Source organism: Staurois parvus, unplaced genomic scaffold, assembly GCF_062004578.1.
Source record: "Staurois parvus isolate SC_StPar_1 unplaced genomic scaffold, SC_StPar_1.0 ptg000089l, whole genome shotgun sequence".
Classification (NCBI taxonomy): Eukaryota; Metazoa; Chordata; class Amphibia; order Anura; family Ranidae; genus Staurois; species Staurois parvus.
The window spans coordinates 938,338-962,574 of record NW_028317885.1 but is presented as its reverse complement, the minus strand read 5'-3'; the positions used below and the strand labels follow the sequence as shown (position 1 = coordinate 962,574).

At 43.2% G+C, this 24,237-nt stretch overlaps 1 protein-coding gene across 15 annotated transcripts in view; it reads right to left on the bottom strand.

Annotated features, from left to right (window-relative positions):
• The window catches only part of LOC149468331 (uncharacterized), a 654,932-nt gene that overhangs the window by 45,897 nt on the left and 584,798 nt on the right, over window positions 1-24,237 (bottom strand). For 7 of the 15 annotated variants that reach the window (XM_089670290.1, XM_089670291.1, XM_089670293.1 and 4 more), the window contains one exon: window positions 15,620-15,761. The exons of 6 other annotated variants lie outside the window; for them this stretch is intronic. Coding sequence is in view for 1 of the 9 variants with exons in the window: in XM_089670302.1 (XP_089526428.1) it covers window positions 15,620-15,681 (62 nt within the window). In the remaining 8 variants the exon portion in view is untranslated. Of the gene's footprint in view, window positions 1-15,619; window positions 15,762-20,448; window positions 20,547-24,237 lie in introns of those variants that run through there. 2 more of the 15 variants (XM_089670302.1, XM_089670298.1) reach the window with 2 other exon arrangements.

Sequence of the window (24,237 nt, the reverse complement as noted above, 5' to 3'; positions counted from 1 at the left end):
TCGCTGGGCGACGTCTCGATTCGCTGGGCGACGTCTCGATTCGCTGGGCGACGTCTCGATTCGCTGGGTGGTCCGGGTGTTGGGTGACCAGAGGTGGTAGCTGGGTGCCCGGTAGCTGGGTGTCCAGGGGTGGTAGCTGGGTACCCGGTAGCTGGGTGCTGGGTGTCCAGGGGTGTTAGCTGGGAGCTTAGACTTCGAGTTGCCAAGCAAAGGCCAAGAGATGGGAAGTACGGGAGAATCCTCATCAACAATGCATTGCAATATCTGGAACGGCATTAAAGACCCATGGTTTTACGGAATCCCCTCGATGCAGGTAGCGGAGGTGCGGCGTTGTCCTGGAAAGGTTCCTGGTCTGGGGCTGGCTGGTGCAGGGTGGCCCGCAGGGTGCTGGGAGGCCTGAAGCAGTTCCCAGGCAGGGTCGCCGGGTGCGAGCAGCTGGGTGCCCCGAGGTGGCGGCTGGGTGCCGGGTGGTCTGGGGTGGTCCCAGAGCTAGGGAGGGCTCCAGGGAGACCGTGAGGCTGTGCCGGTTCCTGGTGGTCCAGGGTGATCAGCGAGGACCCAGGGCTGATGGGGAGGGCCCTGGGCAGGCAGGCAGGTCGGCGGGACCCGGTGGGCAGAGCGGTGACGGTCCGGGTAGATGTCCGGCGATCCGGTCCGATCGCGGCTCGGCTGCGGCCAAAATCGAGGCCGCGGCTTCGGGTGCGCGGGTAGGCCGCGATTTCCGGGGCTCCGGGAAAAGGTCCAGAAGTGGTCCCTGGTGGTCAGGCTGGGCCGGGAGTGTCTTAGGGGCCCCGCTGGGTTCCGCTGCGGCCCGGATGGCAGCGGATTGGGGCTAGGAGCGCAGGAGCTCCTAAAGCGTGTCTGCTCCCGCCGTCATCTTGTCTTTGCCCTGAGCGTCATTCTGGACTCAAACCTTTCCTTCCAACCTCATGTCAAATCACTCACAAATACATGCAGGCTCCACCTTCGCAACATCGCCAAAATACGCTCCTTCCTTACCCCAGACACCACTAAACTACTCGTTCACTCCCTGATTATCTCACGCCTTGACTACTGCAACTCCCTCCTCATCGGCCTACCCCAGTGCAAACTCTCCCCGCTTCAGACCATCCTGAACTCAGCTGCCAGACTCATCCACCTCACCAGCCGCTCCACCTCTGCCACCCCCCTCTGCCTCTCCCTCCACTGGCTCCCCATTGCCCAACGCATTAAATTCAAACTACTCACTCTGACCTATAAAGCCATTCACAACACTGCCCCTAACTACCTCACCGACCTGATTCCCAAGTACCACCCTACCCGTACCCTTCGCTCTTCACAGGACCTCCTTCTATCTTGCTCCCTGGTCTCCTCCTCCCACGCACGACTGCAAGACTTCTCCAGGTCCTCCCCCATCCTCTGGAACTCACTACCCCAATCCATCAGACTGTCACCTTCCCTCCTCACCTTCAGGCGCTCCCTGAAAACCCACCTCTTCAGGGAAGCCTACCCCACCCTCACCTAACAGCCGCTGCCCTTCCCTCCTCCTACTACTCCATCCCCCACAGCCGTTTCCTCCTGTACCTCTACCCCCTCCCTCCTAGATTGTAAGCTCGAAAGAGTAGGGCCCTCTTACCCCTTGTGTGCTGTTTGATGTTACTGTACTGTTTCATGTATTGTCCCCCCTCTATTGTACAGCGCTGAGCAAACCCTTTGGCGCTATATAAACTCGATAAATAAATAAATAAATAAATAAAACAGCTGAAACTGATTAACAACCCCCTCTGCTACTTAACTGACCAGATCAATATCCCAGGAGTTTCATTGACGTGATGCTATACTCTGATTAAAAAGCATTCCTTTATTTTTTTCAGCAGTGTATATAGCTGCGTAAATTGACGGCGCTATACAAGTACCTGTAATAAATATTAAATAAATTACGCCAGTACGCGTCTCTCTGAAGGCAGGTTTGGGACATTTTTTATGCCCCTAAACCCTGTTCTAAAATATTATAAATGCCACAATGTGTGTGAACACATTGGAAAATACTGACCTGTGTTTAGAGGCATAAAAAAAAAAGAAAAATGCATCTAAAAGTGGCATTTTTTCTACCCGCGTGCATGTAGTTTTAGGCTACCTTGACATGGCCCTAGAAATATTACTGATCTTATTACACATGTTTTTTTTTTCTACAACAAACCATCCTGCATAATGATCAGTGAATACTTGTGCAAAACTGTCCAGGTTTTTTTTTTTTTCGTTAACACAAGCATCTGGCAAAGGTGTATACAGCCCTATTCCTCACCAAACTGTTCTTGGATGGTTGGGAGAAGTTGTTCTTGGAGGATATTTTTGTACCTTTTTTTATACGTGGCTGTGTTTCTTAAGCATAATTGTAAGTGAGCCCACTCCCTTGGCTGAGAAGCAACCCCACACATGAATGGTCTCAGGATGCTTTACTGTTGGCATGACACAGGACTGATGGGGGCCCCCACCTTTTCTTCTCCAGACAAGGTTTTTTCCGAATGCCCCAAACAATCGTAAAGGGGATTCATCAGAGAAAATGACTTTACCCCAGTCCTCAGCAGTCCAATCCCTGTTCCTTTTGAAGAATATCAGTCTGCATATCAATATCAAGACACATTTATTGGGATTTTTTTTTAATCAAAGACATGTAGCAGAGTACATTTTGGCCAAAATGTATGAAGAAATTTGATTTTTTTTTTTTTTTATTCTTTTATTGGACATGTTTTATAGCAGAAAGTAAAAAAAAGTTTTGCTTTTTTTTTTTAATTTTCAGTCTTTTTTAATTTATATTGCAAAAAATAAAAAAACCCCAGTGGTTATCAAATACCACCAAAAGAAAGCTCTATTTGTGTGAAAAAAATATATTGCATGACAGCGCAATCACCAATTAATTAATGCAGTGCCGAACTGCAAAAAAAAAAATGGTATGGTCATGAAGGGGGTAAAATCTTCTGGCGCTCAAGTGGTCAAAAAATATGGGCTGCATTTAGATCAGTAAAAATAAGTGACAGTTTTTGCTATCTGTGAGAAAGAGCCCTAAGGCTTAGTTTACACAAGCAGTTGGGGGGGTAGTAAAAAATAGGAAGCCGAGGAGCGCCCCCTTCAATTTATTGGGTCCTGTTTACCATGGTACTACCTGCTGAACACAACCTGTGGCCGTGGTAACTTGCACCTGCCCGGTCTGGGGAGAGTAAAACTGAATTGGCCCATGAAAGCCAAGGCATAAGGCTACATTCACACGGGCGACTAGTCCTGGTGCAATATACAGAGGCAGGATGTGGCTGTGTCCAGCAGCAATCATTGCAGGTAATTACTGGCTGTGTGGGCAGCCATTGCTAATTGCAGCTGCTGGTGACCTGTCATTTACCCCACGGTCACGTCAAAGCAGATTTTGAAATTATGCAACTTACAGTGAAGCTGATTTCAGCAGCGATTTGCAAGACATCTGGCGCAGATATCTATGCAAATCGCAACAAAAGTAGTGCATGGACTAGATAAAGAATAAAGAGGTGGTGCACACACCTAGTGCATTATCCAAGGTTTATTGAAAGGTATGAAAGGTAAAAACATACTCACAGACCAAGCATGTATCTAAAGAGCATTTGCATAATGACGATGGCCACAACGGCAAGCAAGGTGATCCAACTGTCAGTGCGGTCAAATGGTTGACGCGTTTCGGGGACGAGACCCTTTCCTCAGAGCTACTGAGCAGCCTCTGGTGCAGATGTGTATGGATGATGGGAGCCTTGCTGGTGATGGGCATCACTTTAGAAATCAGTGCGGCTCCGACCAATTCGGAACTGCACACATATATCCGCTCTAATAGCAGACAATAGGGTGCAACTTGGCATACGATTTGCAAGTCGCCTGGCATCCAAATCGCAGCCAAATCGCACCCAATGTGATCGGAGTGTAAGGCTACTTTCACACTAATGCATAGCAAAAATGCATATGCATTTTTTGGTGTGTTTTTACTGCGTTTGCAGTGCATTTTTTACAGAACATATGACTCAAAAACAGCAACAAAAATGCAACGAGGGTACATTTTTGATGCATTTTTGCCACGTTTGCCAGTTATTTCAATGGGGAGGTGCATTATTGGTGAATTTTTTCCTGCACCAAACCTACAACACAAATGCAGCAGACCTGCAACAGATCAGTGTGAAGACTTCCATAAGATTAAGTTTACACGTATTTCTTCCACTTTTTTAAGGCAAAAGTGGAAGAAAAACGGATCAGTGTGAAAGAAGCCTTTACCCCAGGTTCACACCTAAGCATTTTCTGCAGCGTTTTGCATTTTGCAGAAATGCAGTACAGTCCATTTAACATGATTTCCTATTGGACATGTTCACATCTGTGCGTTTTCAGGGACTTTTTTTTAAAGCAAAAAGTTGTGCTTTTAGTTTTATAGACTTCAATGGAAACGCTGCAGAAAAGGATGCGCTGCGTTTTTGATGCGTTTTTGATACATTTTGCATTTTAAATCTGCCTAGCAACAATAATTTTTTATTTTTTTTTTAAAACAAGCAAAACGCATCAAAAACGTGGCAAAAACGCAACGCAAAAGACAATGCAAAAATGGCTCAAACACAACCTGCATAGGTGTGAAGCTAGCCTAAGTGTACAGGGCTTTGTGGCTGCAGCCAGCTGCTCACAGGTGGCAGAAACCGCTGCAGAAATTGGTGGATGTTGGCCTCTGTCATTTGTACCGTTGTTTTAGGAGTCTTAGGAGCTTCCTTTTCCACCAGCTGCGCCCCCTACTGTATGATATGGGAACTACAGGCCAGTGATAAGATGACACAAGGCTGGATTCCAGGCATTGATGAGTGGCCATCTGTGCTTTGCCACTCAATATGATCGTCAGGAAATGAGGACACAGGATAAAGGTTTCCTAATTGATGCAATACACATTGTGCAATAAAGGAAGTTAATCCCTATTAAAGTTCGGTGTTACACTCGAAATACGAGTTATAGGCCTGCACTGGGTCACATTCATTGTCCTAGGTCTGCCTTGGCTGCCTGTACTCCTCAGGATCCAGTTCAAACTACTGATACGATCACCTAAACCTGCTGGTTGCCATTTTAAGAATCTTTTGTATCAAATGTTTAATACAAAAAACACATAAAACAGTGAAACAGAGTCCTAAACTAACCATCCACCATGCAATCTGATTGTAGGCTTTCCTTTAGATCTACCATCAATTCTAGAGCAAGGACCTGATTAATTGATACTAATTAAATGGATTGTTTAGCTTTGTCCTCCTATCAGGCCTGGTTCACACCTATGCAGTTTCCCTTTGATCTGTTTCTGCAGTGCATTTTGCGATGCGTTTTGCATTTTTGTACATGTGTTTGTTTTTTTTTGGTTTTTTTCGATTGTTTTATTGCCATCTGCACAAATATATACAGCATAACAGGTCTGTATAAAAACAATTTCTGGTACAAAACCTTTGAAGAAACATACAGAAAAGAACAAAAGTGAGTCCGTAAATATTATGCAGTTCTTCCAAGACATTGCACAATGTAACACAACCAAATGGCTAATCAAATGTTGTCTGCAAAGCCAATACAGTAAATATAATAAGACGGCTACCACAAGTACATAGAGCAGTTTCACATGTATTATTCTGTGTGCAGCAGTAAGATGTTGCTTCTTAGTAATAGAGATAGTTAAGAAAAAGACAAATCGTCAGGAAAAGAAAAGGAACACAGAAAGATTGGAATCAGATTTGAAACCAAACTTTGTGGTGTGAACTCCCACACTTCCTCAACCTTTCAACATACTGGGAACACCACAGTGTCATGTACCAGTGCATCCAATAATCAAAGACAACAATGGATCATACTCTATACAGTAATTATACCCCTCCAGGACTGTTGTCTACTGTATCCGATGATTCTATCCATCTACACTAAATTCAAAGACATTTTTTAGGCCATCCTCTTGCTTCATATGTCATTTCATATAGTGGGACATTATAATTCACTCTTTTTTTCCAGGCTGCCAAACCGAGGACATCCGTTTGTGTCCAATGTAACACGATCAATTTACACACATCAAAAAATAATCATCTCAAGAAGGTTTGCGTGGCATTATTTATAATATCGTCCTCAATTACCCCCAGGAGGAAAATAAGTGGGATACAAATATTTGGTAAATCAAACACATCTGCTATAAATTGGGTGACGTGAGCACATTGGTCAGACCATAGCACACTCCCAGACCATATGCAGGAATGTTCCCTCAGCCCTGGTTCACACTGATGCAGTGCGGAATTCGCAGCATTTTCTGTGTGAATTCCGCACCGCATCAGAATCGCACCCCGTTCATGCGAACTGCTGCTGGTGTGTAGGTTACGTTAACAACACCCCAAAAGCGGTCCAAAAAACGCGGTGCAATGTGCAGAATTGGATCACATAGGTGTGAATACCCATCCGATTCTAGTGAGGACCCAAAAAATGGTCCTGTACCTTTTTGGTGCGGGTGTGGTGCGATTGGAGCCATGCATAATGTATGGCTCCAATCGCATCACACACAAATCGCATGTGATTTGCACAGGAATGCGGTGCGGTACCTGTACGAATCACATGCGATATACCGCACCACATATATGTGAACCCAGGCTAAGTCACTGAACATTTATAACATGTTGCAGAGTCCCTCCTACATATCTTAAATAATCTTAGTGGCATAGCCAATCAAAGTGCTCTGTTATGGGGCTCTCAGGGTTGGTCGTGGGTAATAGTCGGCATCTCCAGATCTTCATGCTGTAGAGGGGCAGATGGAAGGTCCTGACGGTACAGTCACATATGACCGAAGCACTTCTGACCATCTTTGAGCTGTCAGATCTGGGACAAGAGCATACCATCTTTCCCTAGTTCTATGGCATTGTCTACGATCTATCAGAATCAGTGCGGAGTAATAGCTAGAGACCAATTTATTATGCTCCGGTCTCAGAAAGAGTGTCTGCAGTCGCACGTGCGTTTTTGATACGCTTTACGTTTTTTATTTTTCTTTCTAACTTTTTGCTGGGCAGATTAAAATGCATCAAAAACGCAACAAAAACACACTACATGCTTTTCTGCAGTGTCTCCATTGAATTCTATAAAACCAAAAATGCATTTTGCATTTAAAAAAGTTCCTGACCCTCTCCAAAAATCACACCGGGTGAAAACGTGAGATGTGAACCTGTCTCCTAGGAAATCATGTTAAAGTGGAGGTCCAGCTGACAAAAAAAGAAAAAGAAAAGTCAGCAGCTACAAAAACTGTAGATGCTGACTTTTAAAATACAGTAACTTACCTGTCCCTCGGTCCAGCGGTGTCCTCACCACCGCTGGTCTCACCGGCCGCCTTCTCTCCCTGGCGCATCTTCAGTGTCCCAGAAGAATATGGGGAGGGAGGACAACTTCCACTTCCGATTGCCTAGGCGATCACGGCGGTAGTGGGAGCGGGTACCTGACAAATTTGGGTACCCTCTCCCCCATGGTGCCAATCCTTAATGCGGAGGAGCGGGGGGGGGGGGGGGGGAGGGGGTGGAACGACAAAGCATAAAAGCGTAACTTCCCCTTTTGGGTGACACTCCGCTTTAAATAGATGGCTGTGCATTTCTGCAAAATGCAGTAGAAAATGCATAGGTGTGAACTTAGACTTACATAGTTTTGGTCACTCAGGAGATTGTACAATTAGATTGTTTAGTGTATGGCCAAATTTAGGGTATGGTGTGCAAACAATAAAAATTGTCATGTGCAAAGGAAAAAATCTGTCTGGGAAAATGTAGTCCATTTACCAACTGCAGATTAAGGCTCCGTTCACTCTAATGTTTTCTTTAGCGCTTTTTGCAGAAACGCACTATAATCCATTTAACATGGTTTCCTATGGAACATGTTCACATTTATGCTTTTTTGCTGCTGCATTTCGGAAAGTGTCACGGACTTTTTCAAAGCAAAAAGCAGCATTTTTGCTACAATAGACTTCAATGGAGAAGCTGCTGAAGTGCACAGTAGTGCATTTTTGTCGCATTTTGCATGTTTATTCTGCCCAGCAACAACAAAAATTTACTTTAACAAAAAGCTGAACAAAATGCAAAATGCGTCAAACACGCGCTGAGAAAAACGCAAAGCAAGCTGCAAAAAGCACTGGAGAAAGCATCAAATGCCAATATATATGTGAACCAAGCCTAAGCAAACAGACTGTGACTGCTGTCAGAAGCTGGCCATACACTATTTGATTTGTTTTTTTCCTTTTTTTTTTTTAATCCAAACAACGTTTATTGTCAATATAATAGAGAAAATGGAACAGTACTTACAGAATCCAGAATGACATTACTGCAACAGTAGGATTACACACAAAAAGAACAATGTGGATATGCAGATCCCGTAATAAACAGAATAACAGAAATGGTAGTCAAACAAAACAGAAACCACAATGATCCAAAACTGTCTTGACAATATCTTGCTTTTTTCTTTTTACGTCTTATTCCTTCCTGACCAGATGTAAACAGAAATGGGGGAAAGGAACAAAGCCCAAAACGTGTCTTCAAACAATTAAAAAAAACCCGACATCAACAACCTCTGGTTCACCCGAGACGTCTCATCAAAAAGAATGGGAGATGCACATGAACTCCCCCAGGGGGAGGAGTGGAGCCACACACCTGGTATAAAATGTCACACCTGCAGAAGTCGGTCCAATATCAATTGAGGAGGGGGCCAGCCAATGTCACTATTAGATTTTTGAACGAATGTTCATATGAACAGTCATTCCAAATTTTTCAGTACATTTGATGGTTTGATGATTGTCGTTCGAAAATTGAATTTGATTTTAACATTTGATTTTGAAACAAATGTTATTTCCCAAATGAAAACCACATACACTGTTGCAAATTTGTTCATTTGGGAAAAACTTTCCATCCAGCTCCTTCGAATTTTCTTGCCACTGTGGTCAAAAATGAACATTAGTTTGATCCACTAATGACTGGAAAATTGAACAAACATTCTTAAAGTGAAAATGTCTGAATTACATTTTACTACGTATGATAAGATTGAAATGGAGTTGATCTGCCAACCCCCCTGGATGTGTATGTTGACCTGTAATGGATTCCTAAGGAGCTCTGATCACTTGAAACCAAGCAGCAGAGCAGGCCGGTTTTGCAGAAACGCATCAGGCGGAGTCTTGGTGAGACGTCATCGTGCACTGGCGTTTTTAGCGGTTTTAGACCAGCTAGAGAACAGTTATAGTGAATTAGAACCACTTGCAGAATTGAGCAATAATGATTCGTTGGGAGATTCATCATCAGACACTGAAAACAATTCTGCGACTGAGCTCAGTGATGTGCGAACTTGGTGTTCTATTGCAAATTTCAGTGTTTTTAGTTTGACTACATTATTGAATTAAATGTATTATTATTATTTTATTATTTTTTATAATTATTTATATTATAATTTATGATTTCGGGTTTCAAACTTTATCATACCCGGGAGGTTTACTAGACTTTTGTTTGGACAGATTTAAGTGAGTTGTTCCTAAGAATTACAGGCCTACAATAAAAAACCAAAATATTTCCATGCAAAACAATGTACCGTTTTGACATTCAAAAATATTGATTAGTTTGACCGCCAGGGAGGTTAATGAGTGATCAGCTTATTCCATCTCTATCATCTGAGATCCACTTTATCTGGTAAGAGGCCATTCTCTTTCCCTTTGAGGAGCACTTTTCCAGCACTGGAGCACTTTTTTGAAGTGGAGGTTTATCAACACTGAGCACTTTCTTCACTACGTGGATTCCATATGGATCACATGAACCTTTTGAGTTGCTTTTAAATGCTACAAATGTTACATTTTATATTTTTTCAGTTTGTCAATTTATACTATTATTCATAATTGGTGATTTGCATACGTTTCACACAACTTTAAAGGGACAGCACACTTTTTTGATTATACAACAGAGAGAAAAAGATATTGGGGGATCCAGAAGACCCCCTAAAGAAAGAGGTTTTGAAAGAGAACCAACAGCTTTATTAAATTCACAAAAATATAATAGACCTATTAGGCCAACAGATCCTCCATTCACATTAAAATGAGGTATGATAACGTTATCACCTTAAAATGACCCGGGCCACACACAGTAACAAATTAATCGCTATACAACTACCCTCCGTCTTAAATGAGTCAATTCTATCCAGAGTCTCATATATCGGGAACACACGTATTCAGCCACATAGGCAGGGAACTGAGCTCTGGAAAATGGAATCACCAAACAAAAAAGTCTGAAAGTGAAAGGCTTTTTTGCCCTCAAGTTAGAGAGGTGATTTTATACTTCAATATTTTTACTGAAAGATTGGTATACAACAGTATACATAGAACTAGAGACAATATGCACCAACACGGTGAGATGAAGTATATAAACATATACTTAGAACATAACAGCACATGAGAAATATAGAAAAGATATCCCTAGTCAACCACATTGTATACAAAGGACACAATCACCACCAGATGGGAAATGTTATATCTATCATTGAACATAGGCACCAAAGTGCCATAGAGATTTACCAAAAGTATCAAAGACCAATTCAGAGAAAGAAAAGAAATAAGGATTAAGACTAGAAAAGTCAGAAAAAGGCACTTGGGAACCAGAGACCAACAAAGTAGCGTTTAATCGAGATCTTTGATAAAGAATGGGCTACATCTCGCCAAGTATCCAAGTCTAATGAGCTATTCAAATCCCGTTCCCATTGAGTCATATAAGATAATTTAGTCAACAAGGGAAGCATAGACAATGGATAAACGACCCCTCATCATCCCAGTTGCTCCACAGGAGACCTCCAACGGACTGAGTGTGCAAGATTCTGTGATTAATTTGAGTTTAATACCGATAAATGAGATAAGTTGATAATAATGAAATAATTCCCCAGGAGGCAATTGATATTTTGTCAAGAAACAGTGGAGAGAACGGGGGCGAATCCCATCCATGTACGCAGCAACCCCTTATTTATCCACCATTGAAACACCGACGGTGATAAGCCAGGTATAAACTCGGGATTGCAAAAAAATGGAGCTAGTGGAGTATGTGGGGAGAATAAATGTTTGCGAGCTCACCATCTATCCCACACCGTTAATGAATAGGACAACATAGGACACAGAACAGGAGGACGCAAGCGACTGGGAAGCCACATAAGAGCCCCAACAGCTTAAGGATAGCAAGATAAGGTTCAATGCCAACCCACTGGGGGACATAACTCCTGGCCGTAGTACACGATAATTGTGCTATCTGAGCCGCCTGAAAATAGGCAAAAAGATTAGGAAGTCCCAAACCGCCATGCTTCTTTAGAGAGGTGACTTTAATATGGAGTTATTGAAGAAAGAAAAGACTTGGATTTTTAAAATAAAAACTTTGGCATCCCTCGGGTTAAATAATGAAATGAGTTTAAAGGTCTTTCTAGAGCCATGATGGTCACTATTCCCTTTAATTGAAATTTTTCCCCCCTTTTAATGTTCTTTGAATTACCACTGTCTGTGCCATTGATAATTGGGTTCTGTTCTATGAATAACTATAGAAAAAGTGGACCCCGTTTAATATATTGAATTAACATGCAATTATAGTACCACCGTGGATGTTTAAAATTGCTTTATATTGATTTCCTCCTATTACTTTTAAAAGTAATGGTTTGTCTGAGACATAGAGGTGCTGTCCTTTAAACTGGGACCACCCCTGGCCATTTTAAGTGGCTGAACGGGATGCTACACTACCTAAGACTACCACTTTGAGCCTTTACAACCAGAGGGTCATCTATTGTGACCCGGCGGGGTTTTCGGAGGCTGTCACGGTCTGCTCACTTGGATGACATTAAAACCATCATTTTATCTGCCAACCATGTGAAGATCGTTACATTGTCACTAGATGCCCATATCGTTTAGAGTGGTGAGAGCCTGCGGGCACGTTTTATGCGGCAGCTGCCGTTTCAATGCAACTAGCTCTACACCTCTTGTATGGTTTAACCACTTCGCATCCGGCTCATGTATATAAATGGCCAGACAGAAGCAGTGCAGGGGCGGGTTACCGTTCATAAACGGCGCCCGCCACTTTCAGCCTGGGTGCGCTCCCTGGGACACAGTGGAACACCGATTGCTGTACGGGACCTCTGTGTGAGGTTCTGATCATGTGATCACTGACTGGCCAATCAGTGATCAAATGAATAGTAGTAGGCAAGATGTTACTTCTAACATCATTGCATACTACGTGTGAAATCTGTGAATGATCACAGAGAGCGCAAAAGCCTTATATCATGTGACAAGCTGTGACCAATCACAGCTCACACAGTATTTCTCAATGGCAGCAAGAATGCAGCCAGAGAGAAGGAGAAATGATTGCTTTTACAGCCTTTATGGGTGTAAAAGCAATCAGTGTAAAAAAAAAAAATCTTCATCACCCCCCACAAGAAGTACAGTATCACTATGGTGACGGTATGTTTAAAAAAAAACCAAAACATAAATGATAATATAATTTACTAAAAAGATAACTGAATAAATTGTGGCCAAGATTATTTATTTGCAAACGGTTATAAGAAAAGCACATTTTTAAAAAATGTTGGGACTTTCATTTATATAGCAAAAAAAATAAAAATCCCAGTGGTACAGTGTTGCATGACCGCGCAATTGTCATTCAAAGTGTCATTGAAAAATGATTGCTTTTACAGCCTTTATGGGTGTAAAAGCAATCAGTGTAAAAAAAAAAATCTTCATCACCCCCCACAAGTAGTGACAGTGACATGGTGACACTGTACTGCTAGGGTGACGGTATGTTAAAAAAAACAAAAAAAAAACAAACAAATGATAATAATAATATAAAAAAATAAACAAAAAATGTAAAACATTTTGAAAAATTATAATTCTTGGTTATAAACTAATTTGGATTATTTTTTCAAAATTTTTCATCTTTCATTTTTATAGCAAAAAAAAAAATCCTCCCCATCGTTCCTGTCACTGGGAGCAACAGCGCCCCATCGTTCCTGTCACTGGGAGCAACGGCGCCCCATCGTTCCTGTCACTGGGAGCAACGGCGCCCCATCGTTCATGTCACTGGGAAGGAGGAAACGAAAATTGTAGAAAATGTGGAGGACCAATCTAGACGAGTGCATGAACACACAGCCCCTCCACACATCAATTGGTGCCGGCCCAATCCGTGATTGTAGCACTGGAGGAACATGAAAGTAAGTTGGCAGCACTTCAATGATTTTGCAGATAAAGCATTTATTGGTATGCAATACAAACATGACAGCGCCCTGAATGGACAGAGAACAGTAAATGTGTTTTGATACAGACATTACTGACTAAGTGATGACTAAGCACATGCCTGTGTGAAACGCGTTTACTGCTCTCTGTGTATTGTGGGAGCCGTCATGTTTGTATTGCATTTTTCTTGAAGATTCCAATAAACGTTTTATCTGCAACATCATTGACGTGCGCCCAACCTACTTTCCTGTTCTTAGAGTCCTTGGAAGGAATTGTGCCCCATCGTTGGTGTCATTGGGAGAGTGTAGGGTTAACTTCTTCATGTTCTATAGTTTGAATGTCATGCCATAGATATATTATCTTTGTAAAAGAGCATATTCCACGCTCATTTTTTTCCAATTTTTCCAGGAAAAAAAAAAACTTTTTGCCAGGCCTTCCCATCTCTAGATGTGGCAACAATTCACTGCAATATTTATATTCTTTACCTTACTAGCTTACTAATTGCATCATGATCAGAAGCTGTAAATTGCAAAACACTAAACAAGATTCCCTCCTCCACTTAATGACTGGAGGGACCTGTCATTGCAAAAATGATAACTACATTCACCATAAAGAACTGGCAACTGGATGCTGGGACATGTAGTCCCAAAGAGGGTGATCTTGTGATGTGCTCAGTTTGCACTTCCTGGTCAGAGAGTTGGGGAAGCACTGCTAAACATCTGCAGCCAGTAACAGTGATAACCTCAGTGCAATAAGTGTTTCCTCATATTTGTAAATAAAATGATTTACCGAGGAGTGTTTTATTTGTGGATTTTGATATATTAAAAAGGCAAAAAAAATGGAGACTTTATTACCACTTTAAAAACCAGACAAGACGCAGAGACTGGCCAACAGATTGGAATTTCTATGGTCCTAAGACCTGATGCAAGCATATCAGCAAATGGAGACCATGCAGGTTTAGCTGTACCTATACAATGTGCTGAACCAACTTCCCAATTCTCTTCTACTAGGAGAGAGTGACCCAAGTCTGTCTATGCACACCCATCAAAATGTTACATTTATAAAAAACCACTGACAACCAAAAAGTGAACATTTCTTGTATCAGTGTGCTGGATGGCATAATGTATGTCTACAAGTGGCATGAAATGGGCAGACTTTAGCCTTCCAGAGACCACAGTGAACTGGTTTCTGAAATTATCTGGCTGTATCATACAGTACATACACCTTATGGCTAAACTCTGCCAAATGATTGAGTCCAGGTGCACAAAGGCAGGTCCATGATGACACCGTTTATGGAGTTTGGTTTGAAATAACTCACGTGGCCAACACAGAATCCTGAATTCAACCCTACTGGCAGGATCACCGCTGGGCTGAACGGAAAAAACAAACAAACTTGTAGTGTGTACCAGGCACAACTTTCAGTTGCTGGCTTCAAAACAAAAAAGTATACATCGTCTGTGTGTTTACTATAGTAAGCAGTCACAGTCTGAGAAGAAAAGCCTGTCCCCTGACAGCATCTTGCAGAGAAGGACCCTTGCTCTTTCTGTGGAAGCAGCGGTTGTTCTGCACAGGACAGACCTATAGCTTTGGGATCAGCGACACTCATGCACCTTGCAGATTGGAGAGTTCTGTCTCTGACTCAGCAGTGGGTGTATCAGGTCTCTGAAAGGCAACCGTTGCCTCCACACAGCGAGAAAGGGTCCTTCTCAGCAGCATTGCAGATAGTGGACAAAATGTTCTTTGTTTTGTTTTTGTTACAATACTTTTGTTTTGATGCATCTTAAATGTATTTAGCGGATTTAAACTGAAAAATGTGTTGACTTTTACATTTTCAAAAGCAGAACAGATATTGCAATCCCCTGTAATTGTCTCAGAACTGCAACTTAAAGTGATTCTAAACCCATTTAATTTTCTTTAAAATAATAAACATGTCATACATACCTGCTCTGCACTCCCCTCAGGTCCCCCGATAGTGGTCCTGGCTCCTCCCCCTTTGCCAAGTGTCCTCATAGCAAGCCACTGGCTATGGGAGCACTCGTGCAGGTTCACTGCCAAGCCAGCTCTGAGTGTCCATTGACTCACAAAGCACAGCCTGGCCCAGCTTCCTCCTCACTGGCTGCGATTGGCAGAAGCCAATGGCTCCCGCTGCTGTCTCTGAGCCAAAGAGGAGGGAGAGAACAGAGAGATGGAATATTGATTTTTGCCAAAATGTCATCTATCCTTCTAGTGTATGATCTGAAATTACTAAGAATAAAAAGGTGCTCTGGATAGGCAGTGGATTGCTGCTGACAATGTATGCTGTGTTTTGGTTATAGAACTAAACTGCCCGAGTGATGCCTGCTGTAGTACTCCAGTGATAAAACATGAAAAGGAACCATGGCTTACCTTGCTCCTATGATCACCAGGTATTCCAGTAACCTGAGAAATGGCTTTTTCTTCTGCCCCATGGTCCCAACTTCCTACTGAATCATCTCACACACTGCTCAGCTCACTGGACCATCACTGATCAAGGAGAAACCAGCAGGAACTTTAAACCGAGAGAAAAATACACAAAAAGAAACAACAAAATCTATAAATACATTTCACACATACCAGCCTTTATATAATATTAACCTCAAACATATGGCTGAAATATTTATACAGGTCTTATATGACAGAGGATTTGTATTTCTATCCCTCCAGTCCTGAGATCTACACAGCTCTGCCACAGAGCACAGTCCTGTTTGGCAGGGCAGGAACCCCATTTTTCTCTGCTGCAGTTAACACTTACAGGTCTTGCCGTTCCCCCAGCCTATGACTGTCATTGATAATAAATCACATTTCAGCTACTGCTTGCATTTAAAAAACATAATTTATAGATATATTAAAGGGAGCTCCACCCAAAAGGGGCAGCTCTGCTTGTCTGCCTCCTACCCCCTCCACTGCCACATTTCGCACTTTTTTGGGGGGGAGCTGATTCCTGGTTCTGGCATTCCCTCCTCCTTCCCCCCCTCCCCCCTCACAGTCTTCTAGGAAACTTTACAGATCCCTGAAGACTGCCGGACAATTTGGGAGGCGCAGTATAAATCGTGCATGCGCAGTGGGCACCAGGCTGTGAAGCCACAAGGTGTCACAGCTGGGTGCCCACAGTTGAGATGCTGGCGCCAGGGGGGGAGACAAGCGGGAGAAGGGACGGCCTGGGCGAGAACATCACTGATCCTGCTACGGCAGAGTTCAATATTTTAAAAGGGGTATACAGTAGAACTATAGGCAACAATTTTTTTTCATTTTGGATAGAGGAAGGGAGGGTTATAACACCCGTCAGTTTTATTTTTTGCCATCTGTGTCCCATTGGGGAGATTTACCTTCACTTCCTGTCCCATAGCCAAAACAGGAAGTGAAGAAGATCCCTGCAAATTAAGGGAATCCTTTGGGGTCCCCCATTGGAAGATTTTCCCTCTATTACTTTTCTTGGGACAACATAAAATTTGGGATTTTCTTTGACCTTTACCTTCGATGATAATGGCAAACAGGACAAACAGAGAGGGGAAATCTCCCAGGGACACAGACAGCAATAAGAACCTGACAGGTGTTCCAATCCCTCTCCACTCTACCCAAAAAAAAAAGTTTTTTCTTTAGTTATACCTTAAGGCTTTCTAATCACAAGAATGAAAATACTTCATAATACTCGCTGCCGGTATTCTCACCTTCCAAAGCCTTTTAGTTCACGGATAAGTTCACCTTTTGATAAAAAAAAATTAAAAAATGCACATTTTATTTGCAGGTAAAAAAATGTACATTATTTTTTGCTGCAGAAGCCTGGAAAGCATTGCACCAGCGATAGGCAGATCACCGATGCCATGCAGGTCTCCTGCAGATCTGTCAGTACATCTGCTCGCCCCATACAGGATGTACAAGCAAGCAGATATACTGACAGGAAGACTGAATGAACTACCCCAGTGCTCCACAGTGCCGTGGTAGTTCATTGAGAACTACAAGCTGACAGCCGCTAAGTCTGTCGGGACTAGTAGTTTCTCATTCACAGAGGAGCCCCGCACGGCCACATTTTTAAAAAATTTGACAGCCATCGGGGAGAAGATCCCTCACTAGCTGAAAAAGCTGGGGATCTGCAGGGAGCGGGGGCCAGTGCTTTCATAACATGTTACACTCTGAATATGGGGGTAACATGTTACAAAAGGGGAATTAACCTTTAACCACTTGCCCTCCAGAGGATTTACCCCCCTTCCTGAGCAGGCCATTTTTTTGCATTACGGCTGGTCAATGGTACGATGGTATTTGATTGCCTATGCGTTTTTTATTTATTGCACAATAAAAAATAAAAAAAACTGACAATTTTGAAAAAAAAAACATTATCTTTTGACTTTTTGCTATTAGACATGTCCAGTAAAAAAATTTTAAAAATCACATTTCATCATAAATTTAAGCCAAAATGTGTTCTGCTCCATGTCTTTGCTATAAAAAATCCCAATATGTGTAAAATAATTGGCTTACGTGAAATTTATAGTGTTTACAAATGGCGGTATATATACTGGGTTTTTTTTTTTTACTAGTAATGACGGCGATCGGCAACTTATAGCAGGACTGTGGTGGCCATTCTGACACTGGGGGGAAACTGACCTGTTGTCACTGACATCCCTAGGGACACCAATATAGTGATCAGTGCTAATAAAAACCACTGACACTGCACTAATGGCAGCTGGGAGGAAGGGGTTAACATGTGGGGCGATCAAAGGGTTAACCTGTGTGCTGTGTTACTATGGGGCTGTGTGTTAGTACTATGCACAGCCATGCAAAGCAGTGTGCAGGAGCTGACAGGGAAGAGAACTGTTTTGTTTACAAACCATTCTGCCCCCCCACCCCCCCATCGCAGATGTTTGGCCATAACCAGGTGTGGTGACTGATAGCCGCGGCCGCTAATGATGGCGCGGGGGGTAGGGCACACATGCGCCCACTACCTGGCAATGTAAAATCAAGTATATACACGTGATTTTGTGCACCCGTGCCGCCTTGTAGCAGTACTTCTATATAGGGTGGACGGGAAGCGGTTAATACATTACTGATGTTTACCTTCCTGGTGACACCTCTGGCACGTGTGCATTCTAATGAATATTCTCAGTATCCTGATATGCTGAGATGTGAAGACACCTTTGCTCTAATGACATGATCACAGATCTCCAGTATAGGTTCTCACTCTCACAAGCCTTCCTCTGTTTACTTCCCTGAAACACCATGTGACAAGGAACATCACAGGGGCTGTGTCATCACTTAGGCTACTTTCACGCTGACCTGCGGCAAAAACACATATGCATATTTCACACGTTTATACCGCGGTTGCTGTGCGTTTTGTGGTGTGTGTTAAATGTGTTGCATTGCAAAGCATATTGGTGAATAGCTGGTTGTTAAGGACGTCATCAGGTACTGGCTTCTTAACCACTTGACAACCAGCCTATAGCTGAATGAAGGCTACAGCGCGGTTGTCCAGTTCTGGGAAGGCGTCATACGACATCCTCCTAGAACGCGCCCTCCCGCGTGCCCCCAGCGGCGCGCATCTGGTGATCTCCGTGATTGCTGTGTCCTATATACACAGCTGATCACGTGATGTGGTAAAAGGGCAATCATAGCAGCCTTTTACCACATGATCAGCTGTGTCCAATCACACAGATCACTGGGTAAATGCAGTTGCTGGTCGTCGGCTTCACTCTCCTCACGCTGTCACAGTGTGAGGAAAGTCCTGCCGATAACCGGCAATTGTCTGAAAACAGATTGGCACTGATGATCAGTGCCACCCACATGTGCCCAGCAGTGCTTCCCATCTGTGCTGCCCAGCAGTGGCGCCAGTCAGTGCCCAGCAGTGCTGCCCATTAGTGTAGCATCATCAGTGCCGACTCATCAGTGACGCCTCATCAAAGCACATCAGTGAAGGAGAACAATTACCTGTTTGCAAAATTTTATAATAGAAACAAAGAAACACTTTTTTATTTAGATTTTTTGCTATTTTTTTGTTTATAGAGCAAAAAATAAAACACCCAGAGGGGATTAAATACCACCAAAAGAAAATCTGTGTGAAAAAAAATGATAAAAATGTCATATGGGTACAGTGTTGCATGACCGCGCAATTGTCATTCAAACTGCGCCAGCGCTGAAAACTGTCCTGGGCAGGAAGGGGGTATAAGTCCCCGGTAGGGAAGGGGTTAAAGGCTAAGTTCACCTATCATAACATGTTACACCCATAATCAGGGTGTAGCATGTATTGAATGGACCGACCCCCCCAACCCCCCTGATCTCCGTTGGGACAGCAAGTGGGGGATTTTCTCCTCCATGACGCCGAAGGGGCGGGGGGGGGGGGAATGACGCCGAATGGGCGGGGTGGGGGGTGACGCTGAAGGGGCGGGGGGGGGCGGAATGACACCGAAATGGCGCGGGGGGGGGGGGCTGGCGCTGAAATGGCAGGGGGGGGGGAATGACGCTGAAATGGCAGGGGGGGGGGAGAATGACGCTGAAATGGCAGGGGGGGGGGATGACGCTGAAATGGCAGGGGGGGTGACGCTGAAATGGCAGGGGGGGGGATGACGCTGAAATGGCAGGGGGGGGGGGTTGCGCTGAAATGGCAGGGGGGGGGGGGGTGACGCTGAAATGGCAGGGGGGGGGGGGGGGTGACGCTGAAATGGCAGGGGGGGGGTTAAGACGCTGAAATGGCAGGGGGGGGGGAATGACGCTGAAATGGCAGGGGGGAATGATGCTGAAATGGCAGGGGGGGGGGAATGACGCTGAAATTGCAGGGGGTGGGGGAAATAACGCTGAGGGGGCAGGTGGAAAGGGGAGACGCTGAGAGGGCAGGTGGAGGGGAAACGATGTGGGGGCAGGTGGGGGGGGGCGCTGAGGGGGCAGATGGGAGGGGGACGTTGGGGGGGCACTGATGGGGCAGGTGGGGGGGGAACACTGGGGGGGGCCCTGAGGGGGCAGGTGAACGCTGAGGGGGCAGATGTGAGGGGGACATTGGGGGGGGGCACTGATGTGGGGGGGGGGCACTGGGGGGGCAGCCCCAGCTATGTGTGTCCCTATTACCCCCCCCCATCTCCAGACATGACCTCCTATCAGCCTTTCTATACAGACAATCCCCCCTACCTTCTCCACAAAGCCCCCCGACCTCCTCTATGCGCCCCCCGGCCTCCTCCATCCACCTCCCCGACTCTCCTGCCCTCTGTCCTCCTCACCTGCTCAGCTCCCCCCCCGGAGGCCATCATCCCCGCCCCGGCCGTTCCTTTCCTGTTCCCCTCTCAGCAGCTCCTCTCCTCCGCCTCCCATAGACTTTACATAGCTAAAGATGGCCGCCGTTTTCTCTGTATGGAGCCGACTGGGAAGGGAGACATCTATGGCGAGGAGCGGTATTACACCTGAGACTGCCATCTTCTGGCAGAACTCTATAATAACCATTAAATGGCCCCAATCCTGTGTAATTCTCTGTAAAATCTATAAAATGATAGAACATGGATTTGGTTGTAGTGTTACATGAGCGCCATATTGCCAGGCAGAGTGACAAGGCCGGAAAAGTGACAGTTGGTGACAGTTGGTGCTGAGTCAGCCTGAGGCCTGTGCTGGTAGCTGTGGCGATTGCATCCTCAGACTGTGCCTCCTGCGACTGACTGCGACTCTTCTCATATTTATTACAATACATTGCGATTTCCTTACTAGTGTTCTTCATATTAGATATATTTAAGCTGTTTTCAGGTACTCCGGCATCAATTACTACCAGGATGCCGCGATCTTCACGACGTCCATCTCGTGGAAGGCCATCACGTCTGGAGGGCGGAGACTCTCCCATAGCCCATCGGACGAGGTCCAGAGTGCAACAACGGCAGAGACGGGAGGACCCCGCCATCAGACGGAGCCGATCTCCAAGAGACCGCAACAGGGCTGCTGAGCACCACCCAGAGCCACAGGGAGCACCGGCCATGGAGCCACAGAGAGCACCGGCCATGGAGCCACAGGGAGCACCCGCCATGGAGCCACGCGGCGAGGACCAGGTAATCTGTACCATTTGTTTAGCAGATTGTGAAGATGGAGACGAAAATACTACCCTACCCTGCGCTCACCAATTCCACGATCGCTGCATCCAACAATGGGTTCAACAGAGTGCTACCTGTCCCATCTGCCGGGAGGACGTTCCTAACCCACCAGAGGACCAGGATTTCAACAATCTGAGAGAGCAACTAGATGACATGGGAATCGACTACGTCATCGATTATGAGAATGGCATTGTACACTATTATTTATAATATTATCAGCTTAGATGTATTTATGATATTATATATTTTAAGAGTTTTTCTGTCTTGTAGAAGTTATAGTATTTAATGCTTTGAAAAAAAAAACAAAAAAAAACAAAAAAATAAAAAAACAAAAAAAAACAAAAAAAATATATAGTTATTGAATATTATTATTAGTATTATATATTTTAAAATATGTTCTTTATTGTAGTAGTCTAATAGTTTATGCTTAAAAATTACTTGTATTATTATATTTTTATTGTTATTATTATTATTATATATTTTAAGATATTTTCTGCTCATAGTAGTTAATGATTAAAAAAAAAAAAAATCCAAAAAAATATTGTTATTGTATATTAATATTATTATGATGATATATTTTAAGATGTGTTCTGACTTGAAGTTGTTATAATAGTTTATGCTTTAAAAAAAATAATATTATATATATATAGTTATTGAATATTATTATTAGTATTATATATTTTAAAATATGTTCTTTATTGTAGTAGTCTACTAGTTTATGCTTAAAATTACTTTTATTGTTATATTTAATATTGTTATTATTAATATTACAAATTTTAAGATATTTTCTGCTCATAGTTAATGATTTACAAAAAATACAAAAAAAATTGTTATTGTATATTAATATTATTAGGATGATATATTTTAAGATGTGTGCTGGCTTGAAGTAGTTAGAATAGTTTATGCTTTAAAAAAAAAAAAAAAATTATATATATATATATATATAATATATAACATTTTTGGGGACATATTTGATTTAAAAATTGTTTTATTGAGTTACTGTTTTATTGTTAACCAATGCCGTTTTCTTTGCAGGAATGCCATTTAGCTGCAGCACTGACCTGTATATTCTGACAGCAACAGGAACTTGCTCTGAGAATATACATACGTCAGTGTGGGCAGCGCTGTTGGATGAGATTTTTCATTCGCAGTTAAAAAAGAGCATATATGCCGAAGCATAGGGGCCTGGGGTGGCCAGTGGGTGGATGGCCCCTATGCTTCGGTATATATTTTTAAAACAAATTGTTGGCAGAGATTCCTTCATCCACATCGACCGATGTGAATAGAGGAATCTGTTAGTTTTTTTTTTTTTTCGTTCAGCCCATGGGCTGAACAAAAAAAGAAGAACGTTTCATATGTGCCCACCATTAGAAGTGGGTGGATGTAGGGAGGTATTCTAATGGTGGGCATACCACACACTTTTTCTGGCAGAGATTTCTTCTTTTTTAATTCAGTACACAGGCTGCATAGAAGAAAAAAAGAACATAGCATATATACCCAACGACGTACTGGTACATCACCGGACTTTGAGTGGTTAGATCAGGATCCTAATTTTCTACTAAAAAATCCAAATTTTTTTCAGCTGGCGATCGGTTTTCATGTAAAAGCAATCCTAGTGGCTAATTAGCTGCAGGATTGTTTTTACAAGAGAAGATGCCTCCCCCCCTCCCCCACTGTTCTCAGGCTTTCCCGTCGTTCCATCGGGGGAACCTGAGAATGCAGCCGGAGTTTCTGCCAGCTAACCATAGATTTGACTGGAGACCGGAATGGTGCCAATCATCTCCATAGTCTAAGAAATCAGAAGCTTACCAGCATTTCATCACTTCAGTTTTGCAGGATATAAACAGCGCCATTTGTAAATTGGGGAAAGCATCTGATCACACCGATCTTGGTGAGATTAGATAATGTAAGAGCAGAAGAGATATCTAGAGTCAGACCCCAGATTTCTCAAAAATGAATGTATGACAATGTGCATCGCAGTTATAGGGGATATTTGCATTCCCTGAGATAGCAGTAAAAGTGATTAAAAAAAAAATGAAAGGGACAGTGTAAAAATAATGTAAAAAATAAAAAAAAACTTTAAACTCCATGACAAAAACATTTTTTTTTTTTTTTTTTACACAAAGTTGTCACCTAAATGATATATTGCTCACACAAGCCATGGGTATATGTGGAATTACATATACAAAATACATTCTGCTACATCTCTTGAGTATGGGGGTACCACATGTGAGAGACTTTAGCAGTCCAGCCAAGTATAGGACCCCAAAATCCAATATGCTCCTTCAGGCGTTTAAAGGGCTTTATTTACTCATTACACTTCCTGACTACCTATCACAATTTAGGAGGCCCTGAAATGCCAGGATAGCACCAATCCCCCCCCCAATGATCCCTTTATGGAAAGTAGATACCCTAAGAAATTTGATAAGAAGCATGGTAAGTATTTTTCAGATCTCATTTGTTGCCACAAGTTTTTGGAAAATGAAGAAAGAAAGCAAAAACATTTTTTTTTTTTTTCTTATATTTTAAAACCTTGTGAGAAAAAATTAGATTGGCAAAATACTCACCATGCCTCTTTTTAAATTCCTTGGGGTGTCTACTTTCCAAAAAGGGTTTATTGAGGGGGGAGGGGGGTTAGTGCTATCCTGGCATTTCAGGACCTCTGAAACTGTGATAGGTAGTGAGGAAGTGAAATGAGGAAGTTACGCACCGTCAAGCTTTCAAAGTGGTCATTGGATTTCAGGCTCCTGTATGTGGCTAGGCTCCCAAAAAGTCTCTCACATGTGGTACCCCCACACTCGGAAGAAGTAGCAGAATGTATTTTGGGGTGTAATTCCACATGTACCCATGGCTTGTGTGAGCAATATATCATTTAAATGACTAGTGACTGGTATTTTAGCAACTCAAGAAATGTGATGGGCAGTCAGAAAGTAAAAG